Source organism: Apodemus sylvaticus, chromosome 20 (genome assembly GCF_947179515.1).
Source record: "Apodemus sylvaticus chromosome 20, mApoSyl1.1, whole genome shotgun sequence".
Classification (NCBI taxonomy): Eukaryota; Metazoa; Chordata; class Mammalia; order Rodentia; family Muridae; genus Apodemus; species Apodemus sylvaticus.
In genome coordinates, this window is record NC_067491.1 from 18,824,174 (window position 1) to 18,848,456 (window position 24,283).

Sequence of the window (24,283 nt, forward strand, 5' to 3'; positions counted from 1 at the left end):
GATACAGCTCTTGCGGGGTGGAGAGGGTTCTCGCCAGCTCTGGCTGCTGCCGAATCCGGATCCCGCTGCTCCTCCTCCTCCTCCTCCTAAAGGAGGTCTGCACCCCGGCTTGCCTCCTCGCTCACCCACTCCTCGCCCCCGACTCCAGCGACTCCCACCCCGGTAAGGCCTGCCTCGAAAGCGGAAACGGTCCAAAGCTATGTGGCTCCGCTCCCAGAACGACGGCCGGGGGCTGCTTTCCGACAGCGACCCCGAAGGCATCCGCACCGGGGGCGGATGAGTCCGGAACGGCTCTTTGGGTCGGTAGCTGCTGTGTCCCCTGAGGTGGCCCCGCTCGGACGGGTGCCGCGAGCGTGAGAAATTCCTCAGCTGCTGCTGAGAAGAGGACGAGGACGACGAGGAGCCGCCGCCTCCCCCGGATCCACCGCCCCGGGTCGGGTGAGGAGGCCTCCGCCGCGGGTACGGTAACAGCCCGCCGCCGCTACTGCTGGTGCTGCTGCTCCGGCTCCGGATCTGGCTGTTGTTATCGTCGTCGCTGATCTCTCCATCTTCGAGCTCCCCTTCTTCTTTCGGTGAGAGGCCGCTAGAGGCCGGGGTCGAAGTATCGGCGGTCGCCATCCGGGGAGCAGCGCTGTCCACACTACCTTAAGCCCTCTGTCCGGGGACCGCCCGACAGCTGCCTTCCCCTTCCTCCTCCGCCCTCTGTCCTAACGGACCCGGCAGGCGCGGCCTTCCCGTGCTCGGACGCCTAGCAGGTTCTGCTCCCCAACTTCCCCGCACCCCAGATCTCTCTCGCCGGACTGTCGCTTGCCAGTTCCCTCTCCTAGCGCCCCCTTGCTGCTCTTCCGGCTCGCGAGAAAGGATCTGTGGAAGGAGGCTGTGTCCCGATCGTCATTTCCTGCGGCACGCAGGAAGGCGACTTCCAAGTCTCGCGAGACCAGGGTCGCCGCGGTGCTCGCTGGGATTTGTAGTCTTCTCTTGCTCCAAGCTTCGCCCTTGGTTCCTGCTGTCATAGCTGTCCCTAGTATCATGTCTGAGGTGACAGGGGGGCTCAGTGTCTGGGTAGCGGGCTGCTTCTCAGTCGCGGACCTGAGTTTCAGAGTAATCAGTCAGTGGGGAAGACACCTGCCTTCTTCTCATTCATTGCTAGGGCGCCCCTATCTTAGACACTGCAACTAGTCTCTTTGGGACCCCGGGAGGTGGGGCGCGGGGGGTGGGGGGAGGGCCGGGGAGCGGGTGTGGCCGCCATGTTGGTTAAGGCGACTGTCTGCGCCGGGAGCTCCAGCACGTTGGCTCTGCGGGCTTAAGCCCTCCATATTAATAAAGAGAAAGGGGAGTGGGCCTCCCTCCCACCCTGTACTGTGCACGCCCCTCTTCCCACCCCGCTCTCTGCACCGCGCTGGCGGCGCCCTGTCGCCCGCCTCGTTTGTCTAGCGTTTGACAGAAGCTTAGCGGGTAGCGCCGAATGAGGGGCCGGGGGAAATGCCGACCAATTGCGCCGCGGCGGGCTGTGCTGCTACCTACAACAAGCACATTAACATCAGCTTCCACAGGTAACCTGGGCAGGGAGTGGGGTGACGGAAACGGGAGCCTCGCCAGTGAGGGTCGGCCGGTCGGTCGGTCGGTCGGAGGAGCCAGGTCCTCCGACTTGACTCGCTTGCCCAGCTGCCCGTAGCAGGGGAGCATCACTCTTGTCCTTTGTGTGTGGTTTCGCACATCTGGACACATTTGCTCCTTTTCCGAGGAAAGTTTACCAAATTTGCAGAAAAAGAAATCCGAGTTATTTGTGCCTTACATTAAAAAGTGATGAGTGTACCTTTATTTTCTACTCTTTTATTTTTGTATCTTAGACCATGCCTTGAGACGAATGACGCCATAAGGGAAAGCTCATTTCCCCTTCAAACCAACAAGTCACCTTAAAAGCCTGCTGTGTTCGAGTTAAAATTAGGCAATTTTCACTAGCGGAATTGACGTGGGAAACATTTCCAATAGTCACACATGGTAACTGAGTCGAGCATTGACGGCCATGTAATTAAACAATGTTTATCAAAGAGCAAATAGAAACTCTCGGACAGGATCTCTCTCTCTCTCTCTCTCTCTCTCACACACACACACACACACACACACACACACACACACACACACACGGTTTTGTTTTTCTTTGGTTGAGCAGGGCAGTCCAGTCTTTAGTTCAAACTCCAAAGCATTTGAACACTGCCTTGAATATAAAAGGTACTCAGTAAATGGTCACCTTTACTTCAAGAACTGCCCCCTACCTGAAGAAAAGAAATACTAAAAACTTACCTGAAAACAGTTTAGATTTTATAGACCCTACCATATACCTTGTGATCTTAGAATACATAAAATATCCTTGCTCTTTTTCCTACTTCACTATTACTTCGAGCATCCCCTAACTAAAAGCTGCCACTTTAAAAATCCTTCTGAGGTTTGTTTTTAAACTATTTCATGCAAATGTAGAGCTTTATTCATCCTTATAGCTAATGTACACTGGGTCCCTAATTGCCTGACATTATGCTAATGATGTAGAGAGTACTTACCCTCAGGGACTTTAGAATTGAATAGAGGAGTAAGGCATAATTACAGTTGAGTGCCACAGAGAAGACATTCAAAGAGACCTAATTTAGCCTCAGAAAGTCAAAGGACACTTCACAAAAGAGGTGACAGCACGTCAGATGAGACCAAAGGGTGACATAGGTTTGGTCTTCTTTATTAAAGTGTTTTCTGCTTTGTTCCAAGAGTACTCTAAGAGCCCCAAGACTAAGAAAAGACTAGCACGCTTAGATTTACATAATAAAAAGCCTTCCTTCCGGCCACAGTGGAAAGCTGAGCATGATCCTTAAAGTGCCAGTCCAGCATCTCCAGCGATGAACTTGGAGAAGGAAGCCTTATCGAATGTTAATCCATCTGCGATTTCCTTCACGGGGAATTACGTTACATGTCAACCGAAATATACACTGCTGCTTAGTTGTGGGTACAGGAGCGCTGAATAAGAGGAGTGGAGTGAGTTGTAACAAATCAAGCCCCAGCCTGGTGTGCTCGGACGTAATCCCACAACAGAGGAAGAAGAGGGAGGCCAGCCTGAGCTACATAGAACCTGTCTCAACAGAAAATGTAAATAAATATAAGGAATCCATTCAGTGGTCTAGAGTAAGATGCAGGAAAGATGAAGAGAGGGGACAGATTTGGGGAAATGTTTAAGGAGAAGTTTCTGGACTTGATAATCTAGTGCGGAGCATGAAAGGGAGGAGTCTAGCCACCAAATCCAAAGCTTAAGAGCTGTACAACAGAGAGCTTGGTGCACTGGCTCACAGCTATCTTAGAACTCAGGAGTCAGCCGGGCGGAGTCAGCCGGTCAGTGGTGGCTCACGCCTGTAATCCCAGCACTCTGGGAGGCAGAGGCAGGAGGATTTCTGAGTTCGAGGCCAGCCTGGTCTACAGAGTGAGTTCCAGGACAGCCAGGGCTATACAGAGAAACCCTGTCTTGAAAAAAACCAAATCCAATCCAAAAAACCAAAAAAAAAAAAAGAACTCTGAGCTGGGGCATCCGCCCTAAATTCAAGGTTGGTCTTGACTACAGAGTAAATCCCTGTCTCAAAAAAAGAAAAGTAAGTTGGGTATTGCATCTCTTTAGGTAGAGGCAGGAGATTTCTGTGAGTTTGAGGCCAGCCTGGTCTACAAAACAAGTTCCAGGACAGCCAGAGGTATTACGCAGAGACAGAGATATCCTGTCTCAAAAACACAAAAGAGAAAAAAAGGTGCACAGTGTACAATACTGTTCATCTAATGGAAATTAACATTTTGATGGTAACCTTAGAGACGTAAGTCTTTGTGATTGCTAGGCAGGTATGTTCCTATGTTCTTACTTGGGAAGAGTATGTAGAGGCTCACCATGAGATAAAGACCAGTCTTAATTACAGAACGAATTTGAGGCTTGACAAAATAAGATCCTGTCTCCAAACACAGCATACAAAAAGGAGGAAGGGGAAGTTAAGACAATGTTAAAATAATAATATAGTCTTGTTTTTATAAATACAAATAGTATTTAAGTTCTCTTATAGAACATAGACACACACTATCTTCTCTCTCTCTCTTTCTCTCTCTCTCTCTTTCTCTCTCTCTCTCTTTCTCTGTGTGTGTGTGTGTGTGTGTGTATCTGTGTGACTTTGTATGGATGGCTCATACTCGATAAATAGACAAGATTGACCTACATATCTCTCACATATAAATAACTCATGAGTACTCACAAAGATCTCTCTGCCCCTGCCTGGCAGACATAGACTTCTCTATATGCCAACCCAAATTTTGTTGGGTAGAGGCTGGAAAGATCAGTTAAGAATGTTTATTGTTGAGGGGGCTGGAGAGCTGGCTCAGCAGTTAAGAGCACTGACTGCTCTTGCATAGGTCCTGAGTTCAATTCCCAGCAACCGCATGGTGGCTCACAACCATCTGTAATGAGATCTGATGCCCCCTTCTGGTGTCTCTCAAGAGAGCAAAGTGAACTTACATACATAAAATAAATAAATCTGAAAAAAAAAAAAAAAGATAAAGGACAACCCGAACATCGCTAGTGTGGTATGGTTCCCAGCCCACACACAGCAGCTCACAAATCAGACCCAGAGGTTTCAACACGTCTTCAGACTTCTTTGGGCTCTTTCATGCACATTGTACACATAGACACATTTAGACATGTATACACACAAAATAAAAATAATTTTTAAAAGTATGTTGCCTACATTTATTTTCAGTTGTTTTATACTTCTCTACATCTCCTTCATAATCTTAATTTCCCTCTGTTAACATGCCCCTGGGCCTCATTTTCATGATGTGTGCTACTTTTTATTCAGTAAAATGATCTCCACTTTTAAATTTGTCACTAGTCTTATGATTTTTCTTCTTTGACTTGTTTTAATCTCTTCTACTAACCCTACTCAAACTGTCACCCAAAATAATCCACCTGCATTTGTGTGTCCCACTTGTAGTTTCCATATTAAAATATCCCCCAAACAGAAGAAGTCCTTATCTCTAATGATCAAAAGACTGTTTGCGGGCCAGATGTGTACTATTACCATGGTCCTCTGCCAGTCCGATCGATTCAATATTGGTAGGGAACTGCGGTCCAACAAATATACTGATTCCTGTATTCTCCTTTTCAGTAAGTGGAAATACTATCCATCCAACAAGTCAGAAGCTGTCCAACTTGATGTCTCACTCTTCCCTGGTGACTGGGCATTGTAACAGCAGCTTGCCTGGCTTACTGGCTTCACCTCATGTACTTCTAACCACCTTCTACAATTAATAGTCTGTGGCTCCACATTAACAATCGCCATTTCACAAAAGGGAAAAGCCCCAACGGGTGGTATTTGCCCAGGTTCCACAGTGCATTCACTCTCACCAAGCTTGGTTTCGGGCCACCAATATGACGTGACTGGTTGTGAAGATAAGAGAAGTCCAGTGTCACACTAATCTAATCTATAGTGGTTCTCCAATACAGATGCAACAGACATAAATAACTTCAAAAAGCAGAGATGGGGCTAGAGAGGCGGCTCCGGCAGCTAAGGTGTGTACTCTTGCAGAGCACCCAGGTTCAATTCCTGCACCTGCCTCAGGCAGCTCAGTCTGTAACTCCACCTCTAAGGGATCCAACTTCTGGCCTCCTTGGGTCCTTTAGTTCATGTGTATATATCCACATAGAGAAATCCACATGAATAAAAAAGCCCTTTATTAAATATAGTTATTAGTAAAGTGTTAGGAAACTAGATTTTAATAATGGCTGTATTTAACAGCTAATTCTGTCAGGTCTTGCAATTCAGCCATTTATGGCTTGTCTTTTTTTACAAGAAGACCCATGATTATTTCATGCCTTGTGCCCAAGACTTATATATCTTCACCACTGCCATTTAAAACCCTCTCTTGGGGCCTTCTAAATAAACCAGCATGCCTATTCCCTACAGCACCACACTCACTCCTTTATAAAAGACCTACTATGCCACTAAGCTAGGCATTTACATCTCGCCAGAGAACAACCTTGGGGTGTGTGTGTCCGTGTGTGTCCGTGTGTGTCCGTGTGTGTGTGTGTGTGTGTGTGTGTGTGTGTGTGTGTGGTCTTAAGACAGGGTCTCTCATTCTGTGTGTGTGTGTGTGTGTGTGTGTGGTCTTGAGTCAGGGTCTCTGTGTGTGTGTGTGTGTGTGTGTGTGTGTGTGTGTGTGTGTGTGTGTGTGTGTGTGTTTTGAGACAGGGTCTCTCACTGTCCTGAAACTTTCAAAACTTGACCACTGAGCCACAGCCATCCACCAGAGCCATCTTCTCAGCCCCTAAGAAACATTTCTACCTTATAATAATAGATATAAAATACCTGGGGCTAGGAATATACCTCAATGGTAGATATTCATTTAGAGTATATGAGAGATTTTAATTTTGATCCTAGCACCACAATTATCAAAAATGGAGATCTACAAAAGTTAGGTAAATGTGCCTGTGTGTCCAGATACTGTGCAAAGGAGCTAACATTGGAATTCTGATAGTCCAACACCAGTGTTGTCAGTCAGTCTGCTAACAAGTTAGAACTACTTAATTCTCAGCTGGGTGGTGCTGGCACACACCTGAAATCCCAGCACTCTGGGAGGCAGAGGCAGGCGGATTTCTGAGTTCGAGGCAGCCTGGTCTACAGAGTGAGCTCCAGGACAGCCAGGGCTATACAGAGAAACCCTGTCTTGAAAAAAAAAACAAATCCACAAAACAAAAAAGCAAACAAACAAACAAAAAAAAAAGAACTACTTAATTTTCTACCTTCTAAACTACAATATACTCTCAGAGGCTAAGCATTTTTTTTTATTACCACCACATCTAAATTGCCTAAGAACGTAAGAGGTATTCTACCATTTATTTTAAATGCAAGCTAAATAGCATTGTTCAAACTATTGAGTGATGTTTCTAAAACAGGAAATGTTTATAAAGAGCCCTGGGTGTATTATGTGGACAAGAACATATCCATCAGTTACCACCACATGAATTTGTTAATGTAAGATGGTTTTTAGTATTAAAATTTAGCCAATGGGCTACAACTCCTATGTCCTACCCTTAAATATAAACTGTGAAAAATACAGAGTATCAGACAGAATTCCATAGACCTATAATCCACAGCAAGTCAGGAGTCATCCTCAGCTACATAGTAAGTTTGTTGTCATCTTGGCAGATGGTAGACTCTCAAAAACAAAGCAGATAACATCTGCTAAACATAATTAAAAACAACACTCAGGCCGGGCAGTGGTGGCACACGCCTTTAATCCCAACACTTGGGAGGCAGAGGCAGGCAGATTTCTGAGTTTGAGGCCACCCTGGTCTACAGAGTGAGTTCCAGGACAGCCAGAGCTACACAGAGAAACCCTGTCTCGAAAAAACAAAACAAAACAATAACAACAACAAAAAAAACCCAGCACTCTAAAATGGGATGCTATAGGCCCATAATCCCAACACTCAATATGGAAACCAATGGACTGCAAATTTCTGCTCATCTATACTGATTCCCTAGTCAAATGAAAGGCTCTTTAGCTGGGCTTGACAAACCATTAAATAATTAGAGAGTGGTATGAAATGAGATTGAGAGATAAGTGCCAAGCCAAATGCAGTGGCTCACTCCTGTAATCCCACCACTTGAAAGGCTGGGGCAGGAGGACTGGAGTTTCAGGTTGGCCCTAGACGATAGTGTGTTGTAGTCCAGCGTGAGTTAGATAGGCAGACCCTCTCTCAGAGAGCTCAGAGGGTGATGAGACTGAGGACGAAGCAAGCTTGGTAAATTTACCAGAAAATTTAGTGAAATTAAAAAACCAAAATACTGGCTAGAGAAATGGCTTAGCAGTTAAGAGCACTGACTGCCCTTCCAGAGGTCCTGAGTTCAAATCCCAGCAACCACATGGTGGCTCACAACCATCTATAATGGGATCTGACACCCTCTTCTGGGGTGTCTGAAGACAGCTATAGCGTACTCATATAAATAAAATAAATCTTTTTACTTCTTTTTTTTTGGTTTTTCAAGACAGTGTTTCTCTGTGTAGCCCTAGTTGTCCCGGAACTCACTCTGTATTGACCAGGCTGGCCTTGAACTCAGAAATCCACCTGCCTCTGCCTCCCAAGTGCTAGGATTAAAGGCATGTGCCACCACTGCTCGGCTCAAAATAAATCTTTAAAAAGTAAAAAATAAAAAATAGAATGCCAAAACACTGTGAACTGTGGAGTGACAGCAAGTCTTCAGGGCATGCCTGTCGTGTGGAAGGACATATAGAGCACATTTGAACTTTTGTCACATATGCTATCATCACTGGCAATGTGTAAGAATCTAATTCCATACATGGGCTCTGCCTTCTGAACCACATGACTGCACGGGGATCTTCCGGTTCTTTTTATACACAAGTTAGTACATGTAGAAGATACAGTAATCAAACTAAAGAAGATCTATTAGAAGACATATTACTATCGAATAGCTCAAGGAGTAAAGACACTTGCCTCGAAAAGCGATCTGCATTTGACTCCCAGAACCCATGTAAAGGTAGAAGGAGAAAACCAACTCAGCTTGGCCTCAGACTCCCATTTGCAAGCTGGCACGCATGCACACACACATACATATACACGCATGCCCACACACATACACACACATATAATACCAAACATTCATCTTTGTATTGTGTGGTCTGAGAGAAATATAGCCATGGCCTGCATGTGAAGAGCAGAAACAGTGTATGGGAGCTGGGTTTTCTCCCACCATGTGGGTGGGCCCAGGGAACCAAACTCAGCCATGAGTTTCCGTGGTCAATGTTCTTGTCTAATGAGTCATCTCACTGGTCCTAAATTTAAAAACTGTAACTGAAAGTTAACCTTGTGTGAGTGTTTATTCTTACATTCCAACTCAATTAACAAACCTAGAGTTATTAGAATTTCCAGAAACATATTTGTGTCTTCCTTCAGCAGTATGTATTGGATAAATGTATCTTTTTTGTTTGGTTGGTTGATTTTTTTGTTTTGTTTTGGTTTGGTTTTTGGTTTTTTGGATTTGGTTTTTTTGAGACAGGGTTTCTCTGTGTAGCCCTGGCTGTCCTGGAACTCACTCTGTAGACCAGGCTGGCCTCGAACTCAGAAATCCGCCTGCCTCTGCTGGGATCACTGGCGTGCCTCACCACCACCCAGTTAAATGTATCTTTTGTATTTGAAATAAATATGAGTTCCAGGACAGCCAGGGCTACACAGAGAAACCCTGTCTCGAAAAAACCAAAGAAAGAAAGAAAGGAAGGGAGAGAGAGAGAGAGGGAGGGAGGGAGGGAGGGAGGGAGGGAGGGAGGGAAGGAAGAAGGGAGGGAGGGAGGGAGGGAGGAAGGGAAAGAAAGAGAGAGAGAGAGAGAGAGAGAGAGAGAGAGAGAGAGAGAAGAAAGAAAGAAAGAAAGAAAGAAAGAAAGAAAGAAAGAAAGAAAGAAAGAAAGAAAGAAAGAAAGAAAGAAAGAAAGATGGATGGTAGGAAAAGGCTAGCTACAGATCACTTATCTTTTTATAATTGTTTTCCTCTTTGTTCCATATATGGCTCCAGGTCTTTTACTGCAGCTCAACTACATAGACTATGATGAGTTATTTATATATTCTGTATTGGTATTAATATATTAATTTTTGTTGAGTTCTTGCTATTCACAATTCAAAGTTAAGCAGATAAATAATAATAATGGCTTTCCTCAAGAAACAGCTTTGGAGTCAACAAAATGGCTATGCAAAAGCTGTATAGCCATAGAACTTGACTTCCATTCCCAGAACCCATGGTGGAAGGAACGACCCAAACCACTTCACCCCAGAAGTTGTTTTATGGTCTCCACATATTTGCCTACACACACACACACACACACACACACACACACACACAGAGCATACATGCAAGAACATATTTTCTTTGAAAATATATGACTTGTACACTGGAAACTTTAATGGAGAAAGTATTTTAAAAAATGATGTAATGTAGGAAAGACAGAATGCACTATATTGTCTAGACTTTCCTTGTTAAAATTTAATCTCTATCATATCTGATTTATTTGTTAAACAGCAACAGATAAATGCATGTGTAATTACTCCTACTTGTGATAATTCTACAAAAGAGTGTTATTTGTGTTTTAGTTATTGCCCATGTTAAGGGCTAGATTGGAGGGAATAGCTCTTTTTTTTTTTTTTTTTTAAGTTCAAAAAAGCTATTAAGGTCAGTTTTTCACGAAATTGTTATAACTATAAAAATTAGTATAAATTGACCTCTGGAGAGTACTTCATTTTTTACATAAGTTTTTATATAAATGTGAGACTTCCTTAAAATGTAACTGTTTTAAGTGCAGCCAAAGCAGAAGCATTGGAATTTGAGTTGCTCTTTGTTTGCTTGTTTTAAGGTTTCCTTTGGATCCTAAAAGAAGAAAAGAATGGGTTCGCCTGGTTAGGCGTAAAAATTTTGTGCCAGGAAAACACACTTTTCTTTGCTCAAAGCACTTTGAAGCCTCCTGTTTTGATCTAACAGGCCAAACCCGACGGCTTAAAATGGATGCTGTTCCAACCATTTTTGATTTTTGTACTCATATAAAGTCTCTGGTAGGTCACTCTCCTTTCTTAAACCGTGTTTTAGATCCTATTACTTTTTGCTTGTATAAGAAAGCCACTTGAATTGTGTTAAAGCGAGTGGGTTATCACACACCTCAAAAAAGCTGAAAGCTCCCTCTTGTGTAATAAAGGTACAGCTAGAGTTAAGAGATCAGAGATTCCTGACTCAGTCTGTTTCCCCAGTGAATTCCAAACAGATTTCAGATTTTAGACTTTAAGATTAAGAGGATGCTCAACAGGTAAAATCTATGCAAATACTCCAAATATGAAATAATTTGCTTATGGAGTACTTTACCAGAATTGCAGTCTTACAGAACAAATTATTAGTTGTTATTAGTAAATGTACCATTGGCAAACCAAAGAAGATTCCTAATGAGACCTTCAGGATCACTGTCTTGTAATTGTAAGGTGATAAGCAGGTGATATGCTATTAAGTACTGTAGGGACTCTACAGTTATGCCAAAAGGTGGTGCTTTCTAAGAAACTACAGTGCTCCTTCAGTTTAGGCATGAGGGCTTGGGAATATGGAATACCAGGGAAGGTTTGTGACCACATATAGAACAATTTAATTCGATGGTAAAACTAAAGCCAGGGAGTGGAGGGATAAATTATCAGTTGTTGACTTACTTGAAAGAAAAGAGAATTGGGTACAGGCTGAATGAATGAATCAAAACAAGTTCAAGGCAGCCTTTAGTTCCACGCTAGGCAGAAGCAGGTAGAGGTCTGTGAGTTAGAGCCTAGCCACATCTTATTGAGTTCCTGTGCAGCCAGAGCTAAATAGTAAGACCTCTGTCACAAAAACAAAACAAACAAAACCACTTGGTTTAAGTGTGCAAATACAGTTTTATTACAGTAGGGTGTGTCCAGCACACACAAGGTTTGATGACCAGCACTAGGGGAAAGAGACAAGAGGAGAAAGAAATATTGTATCTGGCTATGTAAGATCTGATTAGAGAAGAAACAGTGAGAAAGTCACCTTAAAGAAAAGGTAGAAAATACAGGGGGACTTTAAAAGGGCATCTTCCAGTAAAAAAGGGAAAGCTATTGTTTGATTTACTTATGACATTGGAAGTGGACTTGAGTTAGGGTTCTAGTACCTGTGTGGGCTGCTGCTCCTGCTGCCCCTGCTGCCACCTCTGCTGCTGCCTCTGCTGCCCCTGCTGCTGTCCCTGCCGCTTCTTCCCCTGCTGCTGCTGCTCCGCTGCTGCCCCTGCTGCCGCCCTTGCCACCCCTGCTGCCCCTGCTGCTGCCCCTGCCGCTGCTGCTGCTGCTGCTGCTGCTGCTGCTCTTTAAGATGTTCGAAAGCTGCAGCACAGCAAGGGCTTTCTTATGTCTAAACCTTTCTTGTTTGAGAACCTCAAAGAGTACCTGACCCCACGTACACACTCAAATACGTGTGAAATTGAAACCAACTGGCACTGGGATGTGTGGTTAAGTCCTGAGGAGGCAGAGACAGGTGGAAAGAAGTTCAGGGTCGCGTGCTGCATAGGGTTGACCCCAGCCTGGGCTGCAGGAGGCACTGCCTCAACACAATGAAAGAGGGAGCCTGATTTCTGGCATTTGGATCATTTATTTATGTAATAACTACTAAACTTCTTATACTAGAATCTGATATTTTGAAAATGGAGAGCAAGGGGAAGCTGCCGTTTCGCTGTGAGAAGAGGCCAGCTGTAGGTTTTATGAGAGTAAGAACTATAACTTACTCAGCACTCTTTCCCCACGACTGATGCTTCAGTAAGTGGTGACAATGCTTTTGCTTCGTTTTGTTTGTGTTGTTTTTTTGTTTGAAGAGGCAGTCTTTCTATCGAGGTAGCCCAGGCTATCTTCAATTTTACTCTACCTAGCCCAAGCTATTCCTTTATGGGTGCTTTTCTTGAATATTTATCTGCACCGTGAATATGCCTGGTGCCTGTGGAGACCAGAAGAGGCCATTGGATCTCCTGGAGAAAATGGCATTACACATGGTTGTTACCCACCCTGTAGGGGGTGGAAATTGAATCTGGGTCCTTTGGAAGAGTTACCAGTGCTCTTAACTACTAAGTTCTCATCCAGCCCTACAAGCCAGTCTTGAACTAGCCATCCTCCTGCCTCTGTGTCCAAAATATAAAGTCCAGTTTTTCCTTTACATTTTGGCTTTTCTGAGGCAATTTCACTGTGTTGCTCTAGACTAGTCTCAAGTTATATCAATCCTGCCTCAGCCTCCTGAATGCAGGGATCACAAATGTGTCAATCATACATTGAAGAAAGACAGTTATAGGATGTGACACAATAGGAAAATCACATGTAGTTTGATATTTCTGGAGTATATGGGACAAAAAGAATCCTTAGCTTTCTGGATTAGAAAAAAATTTCTAGCCAGATTTTGTTTTGTTGTTGTTTTTCAAGACAAGGTTTCTCTGTGTACCCCTGGCTGTCCTGGAACTCACTCTGTAGACCAGGCTGGCCTTGAATTCAGAAATCCACCTGCCTCTGCCTCCAAAGTACTGGGATTACAGGCGTGCACCACCACTGTCTGGCTCTAGCCTGATTTTAAATCTTTAAAGATTTAGTGTAAAGAACTAATATCTATATCTGTTTGGAAGCTTTACACCTAAGAACATATCTCTGTAGATATGTGAGCTCTTGTTTAGATCCTAGGTCTGAACCATACCTCCATTTAAGAAACTAATATTAACTAAAAGGAAGTTCAGATCAGTATCATAAATAAAATGAAATGTCTAAACAAATTCTAGTTTGGGCTTAGTAAAAAGAATTGGAAAAGATCCTTTTTTAATCTCCATAGAATCATATTGAATAATCTGGAAGCTACCTTGAAAACCTACTGCTTATTTTGAAATCATGTTTAAATAAGTCTGCAGATAAAGGACATAGAAAGGCACAGTGGTGACATGGCTTTAACCCCCACACTCAAGATGCAGAGGCAGGTGGATCTCTGTGAGTTCAAGCCAATAGCCACAGCTGCACAGAGAAAGCCTGACTCATTCAACCTACTGAGAATGAAAGGATAGAAAATACAGCCTAAGTCTCTAATGACCCCAAGAAGTCAGAAGTTTAAAATGCTATCTTGCTCCAAAGAAGCTCTAACTCCAGCCTTCTTGTGACCTTTTACCTAGTTTCTAACAAAGAGTGGGCTCTGGAATATGAAGTGTTTAAGGCTCCTTAGAAGGCTGGAGTTAGAGCTTCTTTGGAGCAAGATAGCATTTTAAACTTCTGACTTCTTGGGGTCATTAGAGAGTTAGGCTGTATTTTCTATCCTTTCAAGAACCTAAATCCATGATCACATGCGGTAGCTGTTGTTGCCCAGTAAACCTTAAAAGCAGTTCCTTAAAGATCAGTTAAATACTGTGTTACTCAAAACTGGACACTGTCTACTTATGTGTGATATTCATACTTTATGTTAAACTCTCTGTTCGGCTCAGAAACTCAAGTCAAGGAATCTTCTGAAGAAAAACAACAGTCTTACTCCAAGCGGACTGTGCAATTTAAAGCTGAACAGTAGTCAGCAGGTACTGCTGGAACACAGCTATGCCTTCAGGAACCCTATGGAGGCGAAGAGAAGGATAATTAAGCTAGAAAAGGAAATAGCAAGCTTGAGGAGAAAAATGAAAACATGCCTGCAAAGAGAGCGCAGAGCGACTCGACGATGGATCAAAGCCACGTGCTTTGTGAAGAACTCGGAAGCAAGTGGTGTGCTCCCTAAGGGTATCTCGGAGCAGAGTCTACCAACTGCCTTAAGCCATCTTCCCCTGGAAGATTTAAACATTCTTGAACAAGATCCACAAGATAAAGCAGTACCCATTCTCTAGGGGTGAACGGGACGAGACTCTGCACTCAAGCTCTTGGTACACAGACCCGGTGCCCATGCCCGCCAGCACCCACCACACTCTGCCTGTGGCGCTGCAGTCAGGTTCCGCGGTTTCCCTTGAAGAAGCAGTGTCACTGTATGGAGACCTGCGGGAGTGGGAAATCCAGTGACAAGCTTGAGAACAAGTATAAGTGCCTTACGTGAGGATCGCGTACGCAGGAAACACTGCTAGAGGTTGTTTCTGGTCTTGTTTTTTTTTTTTTTTGTTTTGTTTTGTTGTTTTTTTAAACTGCTGTCAAATAGAAACAACAAATGATATGGTCATATAAGGAAAAGTGTTCTGCACCAAAGCTGGGATATTACATTCTAAAGAACATGTGAAGTAGGAGCTAATCGCATTAAATGTGAGCTTAAAACTACTCGATTTTGTATGAATTAAATTATTGGGATTGTGGTTGAAAATTTATAGAATAAAACCTCTGGGGTACAGGGCAAGGCTTTTTTTTTTTTTCTTTTTTAGCCTTTTGTATTTTAAACAGTGAAAGTAAGCTTATCATGGCCTTTCTTATAAGAACACTGAATTTAAAAGTAGGTTGTAAAATAATTTGAAAATAGTATTTTGAATGTGAAATACCTTTGAGACTCTAAACTAGGCGAGGCCTCAAGTACCTCAGACTGGGAAAACCCAGTGAGTTATATTCAACTTCTAAGAAAATATACAGAATATAATGCAGAATTTGAAGTCTAGCTATTACCTTAACAAAATAAATAGACAACTGTATATATTCTTTTTCTTATAAAAATATTGAATTTCCATCTTCATAATTGATACATTAATAACTACTTTAGACCGTCTGTTCCTTGTTTTGATAACAAATTCTTAAGCTGATGTTTCTTTTTATAGCTACTTCTTAGCTGCCTTTTTTATGTCAAAAATAGCTTTTTCCCTCCTTAATAAATGACAGTATAATTTAATCACAGGGGACTACTTAACTATGCCGAGTTTCAGACCCAGGCAGGCTGCTGAGGTTTGTACTTAGCATGTCAATGTCTGGGGGTCTGAAAGCTTCTAAGAAAGTGTTTGAGGATCTAAAACAGTATTGGACAGTCTAAGAAGGTATTTTAAGGTTGGAAAGTTCAGCATAGAGGGCGGGGCATGCCAGCCATGCCCTGCACCAGGAAGGGACTGGGAGATCTGAGAGGACCTGGAGCCCAGGTCCACTTTGCTATGCTCCATATCCACCTCAGTCCTGGATCTGAAACCCAACAGTGGTAAATTAAACAAGCTCAGTTTATCTTACCCCATCAGCTTGCTTTTTAACTTTTTTTTTTTTTAGAAAATCGAAACAACTTTAATTCATAATGGAAATAAAATACAGTCCTCTAAAATAATGTGTTTATGTGATAAAGCTATGCAAATGCTGATATTTATAAAATAAAATATCAAAATCGCTCTTCTGGCACCACTTGCACCTTGAAAAGGCCTTGTGTCACTAAATGTTTAATAAAAGCCCTTCCTTCAAAATAAGAGCCCTCCCTTCAAAATAAGAGTACTTCCTTCAAAAAGCTTTGGCTAAGTAAGTAAAAGTGTACTCACATAAGTTATTTAGTTCTTCTTCCAGTTTGTGAGATTACCATATGAACATAAATGCCTAATCACAAATAACTATAAACCTTTCCTTCACAGAGGTGGAATTTGGATTCTCTGCCATCTCTTGCCTGTCCCACCCAGTAACCATCACTATTTAGTAAGGATTGTCTTCCCTGCAAACATAGTGGTAGGAAATGGCTCTCCTACTTTTCATGTGATACTTATAATCAATACTCTACAAATTCTTTTGTAGATGTGATCACTCTTTTTTTAGCTATGTTAAGTATAAAGTTCCTTAAATTTGTCATCATATATTTTTTCCTAATTCTGTCCATGCGTCTTTATTATCTCAAATATCAACGGCAAACACAGTGACTGTACTTACTTGATAGCCTAAAATAAGCTGGGTAAATGATCATATTAACATAAGCTATGTTCTCGAAATGTAAACTTCCATATGGTTTACCATGTTCCCAAAGCACCAAGCACTAATTAATGTGATCTGGCTAGGGTTAGTATCTTGATATCTTAATACACATTTTAAATCATAAATGTACGACATTGTAAATTTGGCAGAGTTACATCATCTTCATTCCTTATCATCAGCTTTAGTTTCTTTGGGGTGTTTTGTTTGTGTGCTGGAATTGACCTGGGCGCTAGCTGTGCATGCGGAGGCTGCACTGAGCTGTCCCCCGGGCCTTTTCATTCACTGTGCTTGGACACCATTGAATGAGGTGAATTATATTCACCTCTCAGTGAATATAATTTTCTGCCTGTTTTCTTCATATTTTTCTGATTCAAAACATGTCTGTATTAACAACACATCTGTCTGCTTTAAAATGGCTTCCTAGCTGAACCTGGTAACACACATCTGTCATGGTAGCCAAGAGGGAGAAGGAAGTAAAGGTGGGGAAAAGTAAGACAGTCAAGGTATCATAAAATCCTGCCTCCCGTTTGCTGATAGATTTATGTAGCTGACTGTGCAGTTGCTGCAAGCCTCCCAGAAGAACAGAGCTTAGAGTATGATACGAAAGAAACAGGTGTAAGATGCTCAGAGGCACACTGCTGAGTCGACACTCAGTGGAAAACTTAGAAACTTTATACCAATTTACAGCCAAGTGACTTTCTTTTGAAATAAAACAGAGTTTTCTTAGAATGACTGGTGAGAGGTGGGCAGAGCAGTTCAGCCTGAGTTCAGTGTTACTGGGTCAAAACCCTTAAAAAAAAAAAAACATACTGAACAGTTCAAAATGATAACTTTGTTGCAAGAAAGGCACAGCTATAAGTAGGTCAAAGCTGAGAACTGGCATATCTGAAACTTGATATTTTGGAAACAAACAACCCTATCAGCAGGTTTCTGAACTAACTCATGAAATAGTTGTTCTCCAGTCTCTGCCTTTCTCCTTCCAAGCTGGAGTCACACAGGAAGATACCTTTGTTTACTTAGTCACGCGTTACTCTGTCCCACTTGCAAGGAGATGGAGGATGCCTGCGCTCTACACGGTTCTAGGATGAATACATGTCTTCGAGTTCTCCTCCTTTCAATGTATGTTATCAAAATAGGAAAAAATCGTGTGTTTTAGAAAAGCAAAAGACAAACTTTAAATGTATTAAAGACGTTTATGAGATCCGTGCTAATGGTGTCTGGAGATTTCGTCATGTTCTCTCATTTCTCAATGTTAGAATACGGGTAAATTTTAATTTTGATATGCTAGAGAAACTAATCTTTATATCAGGAGTGGGATTCTTTTGATATTTAGACAGTTGAATACTTTATAAAGTTAAGGATTTTGTAATGTATATTAAACAATAAATTGTACTCACAAAAAATGTACTTGGAATTTGTTACTATTAAAAAATTGTTTCCCAAGGAATTTTTGTCATCCCTGTTGTTTCTAAAGGTGAACATTTCTGTAAAGGTGCTTCCTTTAACTTGAACCCATAAGGACTCTGTAGTCTTTCTTCTCTCTAAGTTGAAGCAAACTGTGAATCAGGTAGAGACTTACTGGCAGACGGGTTCCACGTTGTTGCTAAGTGTGCATTATTACACCATTTGAAATCTTTATGCATCCAAAGCTAAATACAGGAAGGACTGTAAAGATTCGCATGGAGCTGTGGTGCAGCTCAGAGGGAGAGCACCTCCCTACCTACTGTGCACCAGATTCTGGGTTCCATCCCTAGCACTAAAACATAACTGACTTTTCCTTTCTTTATAGTTCTCTGACAGTAACTTAAGGCATACACAAAACTTAGTGATAGATGCAATAATCAAACCATTGTTTTAATTGTATTCATTAATGCTTTATAAAATAGCATTTTAACCTTAACTGGGATATTCAGCACATAGGATGAACAAGTGAGATGAGGTCTTTGTTCTCAGGTCTACAGTAGGAAAGTATTTCCGTTCACATGACCTGTCTTCACTATAACCCACTCTCTCCTTTGGTGTGTTTTGGTCCCTTGCTATGTATTGTAATGCTAAATCCTGACCCCACAGAGTCTGGTTGCCCTTAGGCGGGAGAGAATCCAAGTAATGCTTTGTGACTTTGCTCCTCAATATAAAACTTTTAGTTGAATAAAGACGCCTAGAGCGCTGCAGAAGAGAGATAGGTGAGGGCTCAGTACCCAGGCTTGGGGTCTGAGGAGGACAAGGGAAGAGCAAGGCGGAGAGAAGACGACCCCATGGGGGAGGTGAACCATGAACACATGGCCATGAGGGCTGGCCCCTTGGAGTCAGAGCAGCCCGGGCAGAACACAGCAAGGGATATGGTGGGGTTGTTGGCAAGAAGTAGACAGAATGGCACAGAAAGTACATACCTGCCCAGCTTAATGCTGCCTGAGGCTTATTATAAATAAAAACGGTTCTCGACTTTCATCTGGGAACTGAATGGTCAAAGATGGAAGAGAAACCTCCGATTGATGATTAAATATTTATTTACTCCACATAAAAATTCTAAATATTTAAAGAAAACTTGCTTCTTGAAAATTGGTTTTAAACAGGTAAAGATTTTGTTGACATGTTTAGATTGGTAAAGTCTGTAAAAATCTTTGACGTAGGGTTGGAGACATGGCTCAGAGGTTAAACAAATGGCAGACTGTCTTAGTGATACACATCTTTAATTCCAGCACCTGGGAGGCAGAGGCAGGATGATCTCTATGAGTCTGAGGCCTATCTGGTCCACATATTGAGTTCCAGGCCCCAATGCCATACAGTAAGACCCTGTCTTAAAAATAAAAAAGAGGACACTTGACGCCCTTGCAGAGAACCAGTTCCCAGCGCCCATTTGACACAACTCTCAACTCTACAGCTACAAGGAAGCCAGTGCCCTCCTCTGGCTACCTAAGGTGCCAAAACACAAATATGCATACATACAGACAAACATGCAGACACATAAATAAAAATAAATCTTAAAATTTACAAATACTTTAAATACATATATCAAGAGAAGGGTTCTGACAATTGCTGCTCTTATAGAAGTCCCAGGGTCAGTTCCCAGAATCCATATGCTGGATCACAAAAGTGCATAACTCCAGTTCCAGGGAATCCAATACCCTCTTCTGGCTTCCATGGTCAACAGGCATGCACATGGTATACATACATACATGCAGACAAAATACTTGTACACTTAAAAATAAATCCTAAGCCGGGCGGTGGTGGTGCACGCCTGTAATCCCAGCACTCTGGGAGGCAGAGGCAGGCAGATTTCTGAGTTCGCCATCAGCCTGATCTACGGAGTAAGTTCCAAGACAGCCAGGGCTATACAGAGAAACCCTATCTCGGAAAAAAAAGCAAATCAAAAAATAAATAAATAAATAAATAAATAAATAAATAAATAAATAAATAAATCCTAAACCTATTAAGAATACTTTTTGTATGTTCTGAGATATAGTCTCAATATGCAATTCAAAGTAGTCTCAAACTGTACTTTCCTTTTTCATTTTTTCCTTCTTTCCTTTTTTCCCCATTCTTTCTTTTTTTTTTTTATTTTGGTTTTTATTTTTTTATTTTTTAATGTGTAGCCCAGACTGGCCTCAAAAGTGATCCTCCTGCCTCTTCCTCCTTCAGCAAATCTTACCAGTGTGTGCCACCACAACTGGCCAAACTGGTCTTTCTAACCCCCTGCGTTCCTCTTAGTGCTGCTGGGATCCCAGCCACAATACCTCTACGGATTTTTTGTATTAACTACATTCGTGTAATTTGAGTGGAAATGGCCTTCATAAGCTCATATATTTGCATGCTTAGTCCCCAGTTAATGAGCTATTTGAAAGGATTAAGAAGATATCCCCTTGTCAGATGTGCCCCTGTTAGAAGAGATGTGTGGCCGGGTGCACTTTGAGGTTTCAAAAGCCAAGGCCAGGTTCAGTGTCTCTCCTTCTCTCTCTCTCTCTCTCTCTGGTTACCTGCTTACCTGCAGATCAGCATGTAGCCAGCACGCCCCCAATTAAATGCTTAATAATAGCAGTAGTACTAGTAGTAGTAGTGGTGGTGGTGGTGGTAGTGGTGGTGGTGGTGGTTGTGGTGGTGGTAGTAATGAGTTGCTGTGGTATTGATGTCTCTTCACAGCAATACAACTGTGACTAAAAGAATGATCCCAAATTCAGTCTTAAGAAAGGATAGGGGTTTTTTTTTGTCTTGTTTTGTTTTGTTTTGTTGGTTTTTTGGATTTGTTTTTTTGTTGTTGTTGTTTTTTGTTTTGGGGGTTTTTTGTTGTTGTTGTTTTGTTTTTCTAGACAGGGTTTCTCTGTGTAGCCCTGGCTATCCTGGAGCCCACTCTGTAGACCAGGCTGACCTCGAACTCAGAAATCCGCCTGCCTCCGCCTCCCAGAGTGCTGGGATTACAGGCGTGCACCACAGCCTGCAGAATAGTTTGTTTTATTACCTACCTATCAGTAAAAGTTTGGCATCCAGGAGGAGAGAAGTTTTCTGGGTGTTGGTATTCTGTCTAAGCTCCACCCTACACCTACCTGGCAATAGCCTGGTATGCCCCGCCCCATAGATCTGGCCCACTATAAAAGGGGCTACTTGCCCCTCCTCTCTCTCTCTTTCTTTCTCTCTTTTTCTTTTCACTCTCACCTCTCTGCCCCTTGGGCTCTCCTCCCCTCGCCCCTCTCTCCACATGTTCATGGCCAGCCTCCACTATACTCTTCTCTCTCTCTCTCTCTCTCTCTCTCTCTCTCTCTGACTCTGTAACTCCCATCCTCTACCCTGAATAAACTCTATTCTATACCATGCCTGTGTGTGTGTGTGGTCCCTCAGGGAGAAGAGGTGCTGGGGCAAGGGCCGGCCTGGGCACCCCCTTCCCCCACACCGCCGTGCCACACTCCCTTAACCCCCAATCCTCTCTTTTTAAGCCCCTTCATTTGGTGCCAAGACTCTGAGAAACACCGTGGGTTTTGCTTAAGCCCCCTTCACTGGGAATCACAGAGAGACAAAATGCAAGTAATTTTCCATTAAAAGACTCAATTCTTCTTCGTGCCAGGTCTTCCAGGATCCGTTTGCTGAACTGGAGTTAGGACCTACACAGGGGCCTGCAACATCACAGGTGTGGTGCTTTACTGTGCCTTGTGCTTGAGTACACAGAGGAGATAACTTGTGGGAGAGAGCCTTCGGACTGAAAAGTCTTACATGGACAAAAAGGCAGGTTCCTGTTGTTAGGTTTCAAACCCAGGACAAAGGGCAGAGGTGCCTATTTAACAGGTTCTCCCAGCATCCCTCACTCCCAACCAGTCACAGGGTTCCTCCAGCTTTATATGCCCCACCCCTTACCCTGAACTCTCCAGCCCAGAGGGCTGGGTTGCCTCCCGGTAAAATGCAACTATTTTGGTTATGTCTATGTCCAGTAAGTTCTTTTGCTTGAGAACTGGAGTGTCAGCTCGGGGCTTCATGCTTGCTGGGTAAATTGCTCTATCCTGTGCTGTATCCTCAGCATCAGGTGCGTATGGATGCCAGTGATGCTTTTTCTCCTTAGTATAGATTGGGCTAAAATCACACATGAAATCATCTTACCAGTGAAATGTGCTTCTAAATGAGCATTTCTCTCCCACCCCACCCCACCATCTAATTAAGGATGTTTCCCAAGTAACAGAGGCAAAGGAGGGAGGGCCCTGATGCCCTTGTGAAAGTTTCCTGCCTAACCAGCTATTTAAAATAACACTTCCATTAATGACTCACACCCAGGAGTTGCTTCCGCCAGTCCCAAGCTTTCCAGCTACGCCTTCAGATGCAATATTCAGGGACCTCACAAATAAGTGCAGAGCTCATGAGTAGCTAGAGGGTTAAACAAATTGTTGGACTCACAGCAAAGAGCTAGGTCTGCAAAAAGCCTGGCACTATGTGCAACAGACTGTGGGCCTATGTGTGAAAGAAATGACAAGGAAAAGACACGACAGCTCCATGGTATGGTGGAGAAGAAAGTTTATTGTAGATAAAAGATAGGCAGAGCCAAGGACATCTGGGAGAGTCCAGACAAGACCCTGAGCCATGTGCAGAGAGGGCGGAGGGAAAGGGGACAGAGGTAAACCAAGTGCATCAGCAGCTGCCCAAAAGAAAGTGGAGTAACCAAATTTAAAATAGCATGAAGCTTTTACAAACGCCCTACAATGATACAAAATGGTTTCAGCCACGAGACATCCCATGTACATCAAAAGAAATATAGTCTGACCAGAAAAAAAAGCCCCTCCCCCAGCAGTGGAAATGTAAGCTTTTAAAGATTGACTGGGTCATGTCACAGTTATGTACAATACCTGAAACAATCCCGTTGCCTCCCTCGCTGTCAACAATTAGCTGGACACACCTCGGAAGTGTGAGGTTATCGGCTTGTTACTCTCCACTCAGACAAAATAACTCAACCAACCTCAGCCTCCTGTGTTCTGGGATTACTAGCATGGGCCACCACATCTAGTTGAGATCTTTGTTTTGAAACTGGGGCTTGCAAGAGGGCACTGTGGATAAAGCACTCTCTGAGCAAGCCTGAGGGAAAACATGATTCGAATCCCCACCCATACCCACCTGTGGCTGGCACAATAGTACCCATCTATAAAAGGTGAAATCAGTCACAAGACTCGGATTGTCTGAGAATAGGATGGTCTGTTGTGTAAATGAATTCGCAGGATACACACACTTGAAATTACAGAGGAATTTTAATTCAGCAAGATGGCTGCTCTGGCAAGGGATTACATCCAAAGACCTAGGTCTTTATGATCTGACTAGAGTGCAGACAGGCCACACCCCTTTACCTGGAATACAGACAGGACCTTAATACATTCCTTTAAGGTCAAATTAGTTTGTAGAAGGAAGGAGCCATGGGTGAAAGTGACATCTAATTAAGGGCCAGACAAAGTAACAAAGAATCAAGAAAGATTTGACAGAATGAGTCAGAGATATCATGATAGCATATATCTCTTACAAGACCAGAACAGGAAAGAGAAGCTATTTAAGAGCAGCAGCCAGGGAGAGAGAGCTAGTCAGAGTTGGGAGGCACTGCCGAGAGTGCAGTGCACTTGAGTTCATGGTTCTCTGGGGTTTTTTGTTTTGTTTTTGAGTCTATGAAGTTCATTGCAGGTCGGCAGAGGCAGCTGCAGCAAGAGAATAAGAAGGAGCCACTGAGCCAGATGATTAGAACAAATTGCCAGAGTTGTTTGAGGCTAGGCAGAACAATTCAACGGGAAGTTGAGAAAAGCCAGATAGACTCCGGCGTCTAGGTGAGGAGTTTGAGCCAGAACAGTGGAGTTGAACCAGAGTTCAGAAAGAACTAGAAAGGGTGAGCTTATTCAGCAGTAAACCTACGAGAGGACAATTACATCAGGCGAATAAGTTACTTTTACAGATAGAGTGTATGAGGACAGGCATGAACGCTCAATGGTGGGAACTATATTTATGTTTACATATCACAGTGCCAGTTGAGTCTGGCCCAGGTTAAGGGCCAAGTTATTGTTATAAGCTACTTTCTAAATAATTCTGCTTCCACACGATAAACGCCTAAGTCCTCCACATGACACCCTATGAACTGGTATGAAGTCTTCTTCAATTACAACCATTACTGGTTCTAAATTCACTCGCATTTCATTATTCCATCAGTGGAAGGTTTTAGTGCCCCACGCCACCCTTGCTGGTGACTTTTTTTTTTCATGTCTATGATGTCCACAAAACCCAAGACCTAAGTAATCCTAACATCTACTTCGGAGGTGCTTTACAAACACCGCTCAGACCTACCCAAAGCACTATCCGAACTCGAGCTGGGCTTCCGCCTCGCAAGGT

General features: G+C 43.0%; 2 protein-coding genes across 3 annotated transcripts in view; one reads left to right on the plus strand and one right to left on the minus strand.

Annotated features, from left to right (window-relative positions):
* Zfc3h1 (zinc finger C3H1-type containing) overlaps positions 1-864 on the minus strand; it is a 50,448-nt gene extending 49,584 nt beyond the window's left edge. The window contains exon 1 of the mRNA XM_052165976.1: positions 6-864. Within this exon, the coding sequence (XP_052021936.1) occupies positions 6-618 (613 nt within the window). The 5' untranslated portion in view covers positions 619-864. The remainder of the gene's footprint in view (positions 1-5) is intronic.
* Positions 865-1,219: 355 nt separating this feature from the next.
* Thap2 (THAP domain containing 2) lies at positions 1,220-15,770 on the plus strand. Of its 2 annotated transcripts, none has more exons than XM_052165977.1 (3): positions 1,220-1,553; positions 10,426-10,621; positions 14,050-15,770. In XM_052165977.1, the coding sequence occupies exons 1-3, from the start codon at positions 1,483-1,485 to the stop codon at positions 14,434-14,436; spliced, it is 654 nt and encodes a 217-aa protein (XP_052021937.1). In that variant the 5' UTR covers positions 1,220-1,482; the 3' UTR covers positions 14,437-15,770. The 2 variants fall into 2 exon arrangements, with proteins under 2 accessions (XP_052021937.1, XP_052021938.1); XM_052165978.1 differs by lacking the exon at positions 1,220-1,553 and adding an exon at positions 2,142-3,132.
* The last annotated feature ends 8,513 nt before the right edge of the window (positions 15,771-24,283 follow it).

What these genes read in the sequence shown, in the direction of transcription:
- Thap2 (XM_052165977.1), top strand. Translation starts at nt 1,483, where the DNA reads ATGCCGACCAATTGCGCCGCGGCGGGCTGTGCTGCTACCTACAACAAG. An exon ending in ATTAACATCAGCTTCCACAG is followed by an intron (nt 1,554 to 10,425) that starts GTAACCTGGGCA and finishes GCTTGTTTTAAG; the next exon opens with GTTTCCTTTGGATCCTAAAA. An exon ending in GTACTCATATAAAGTCTCTG is followed by an intron (nt 10,622 to 14,049) that starts GTAGGTCACTCT and finishes TGTTCGGCTCAG; the next exon opens with AAACTCAAGTCAAGGAATCT.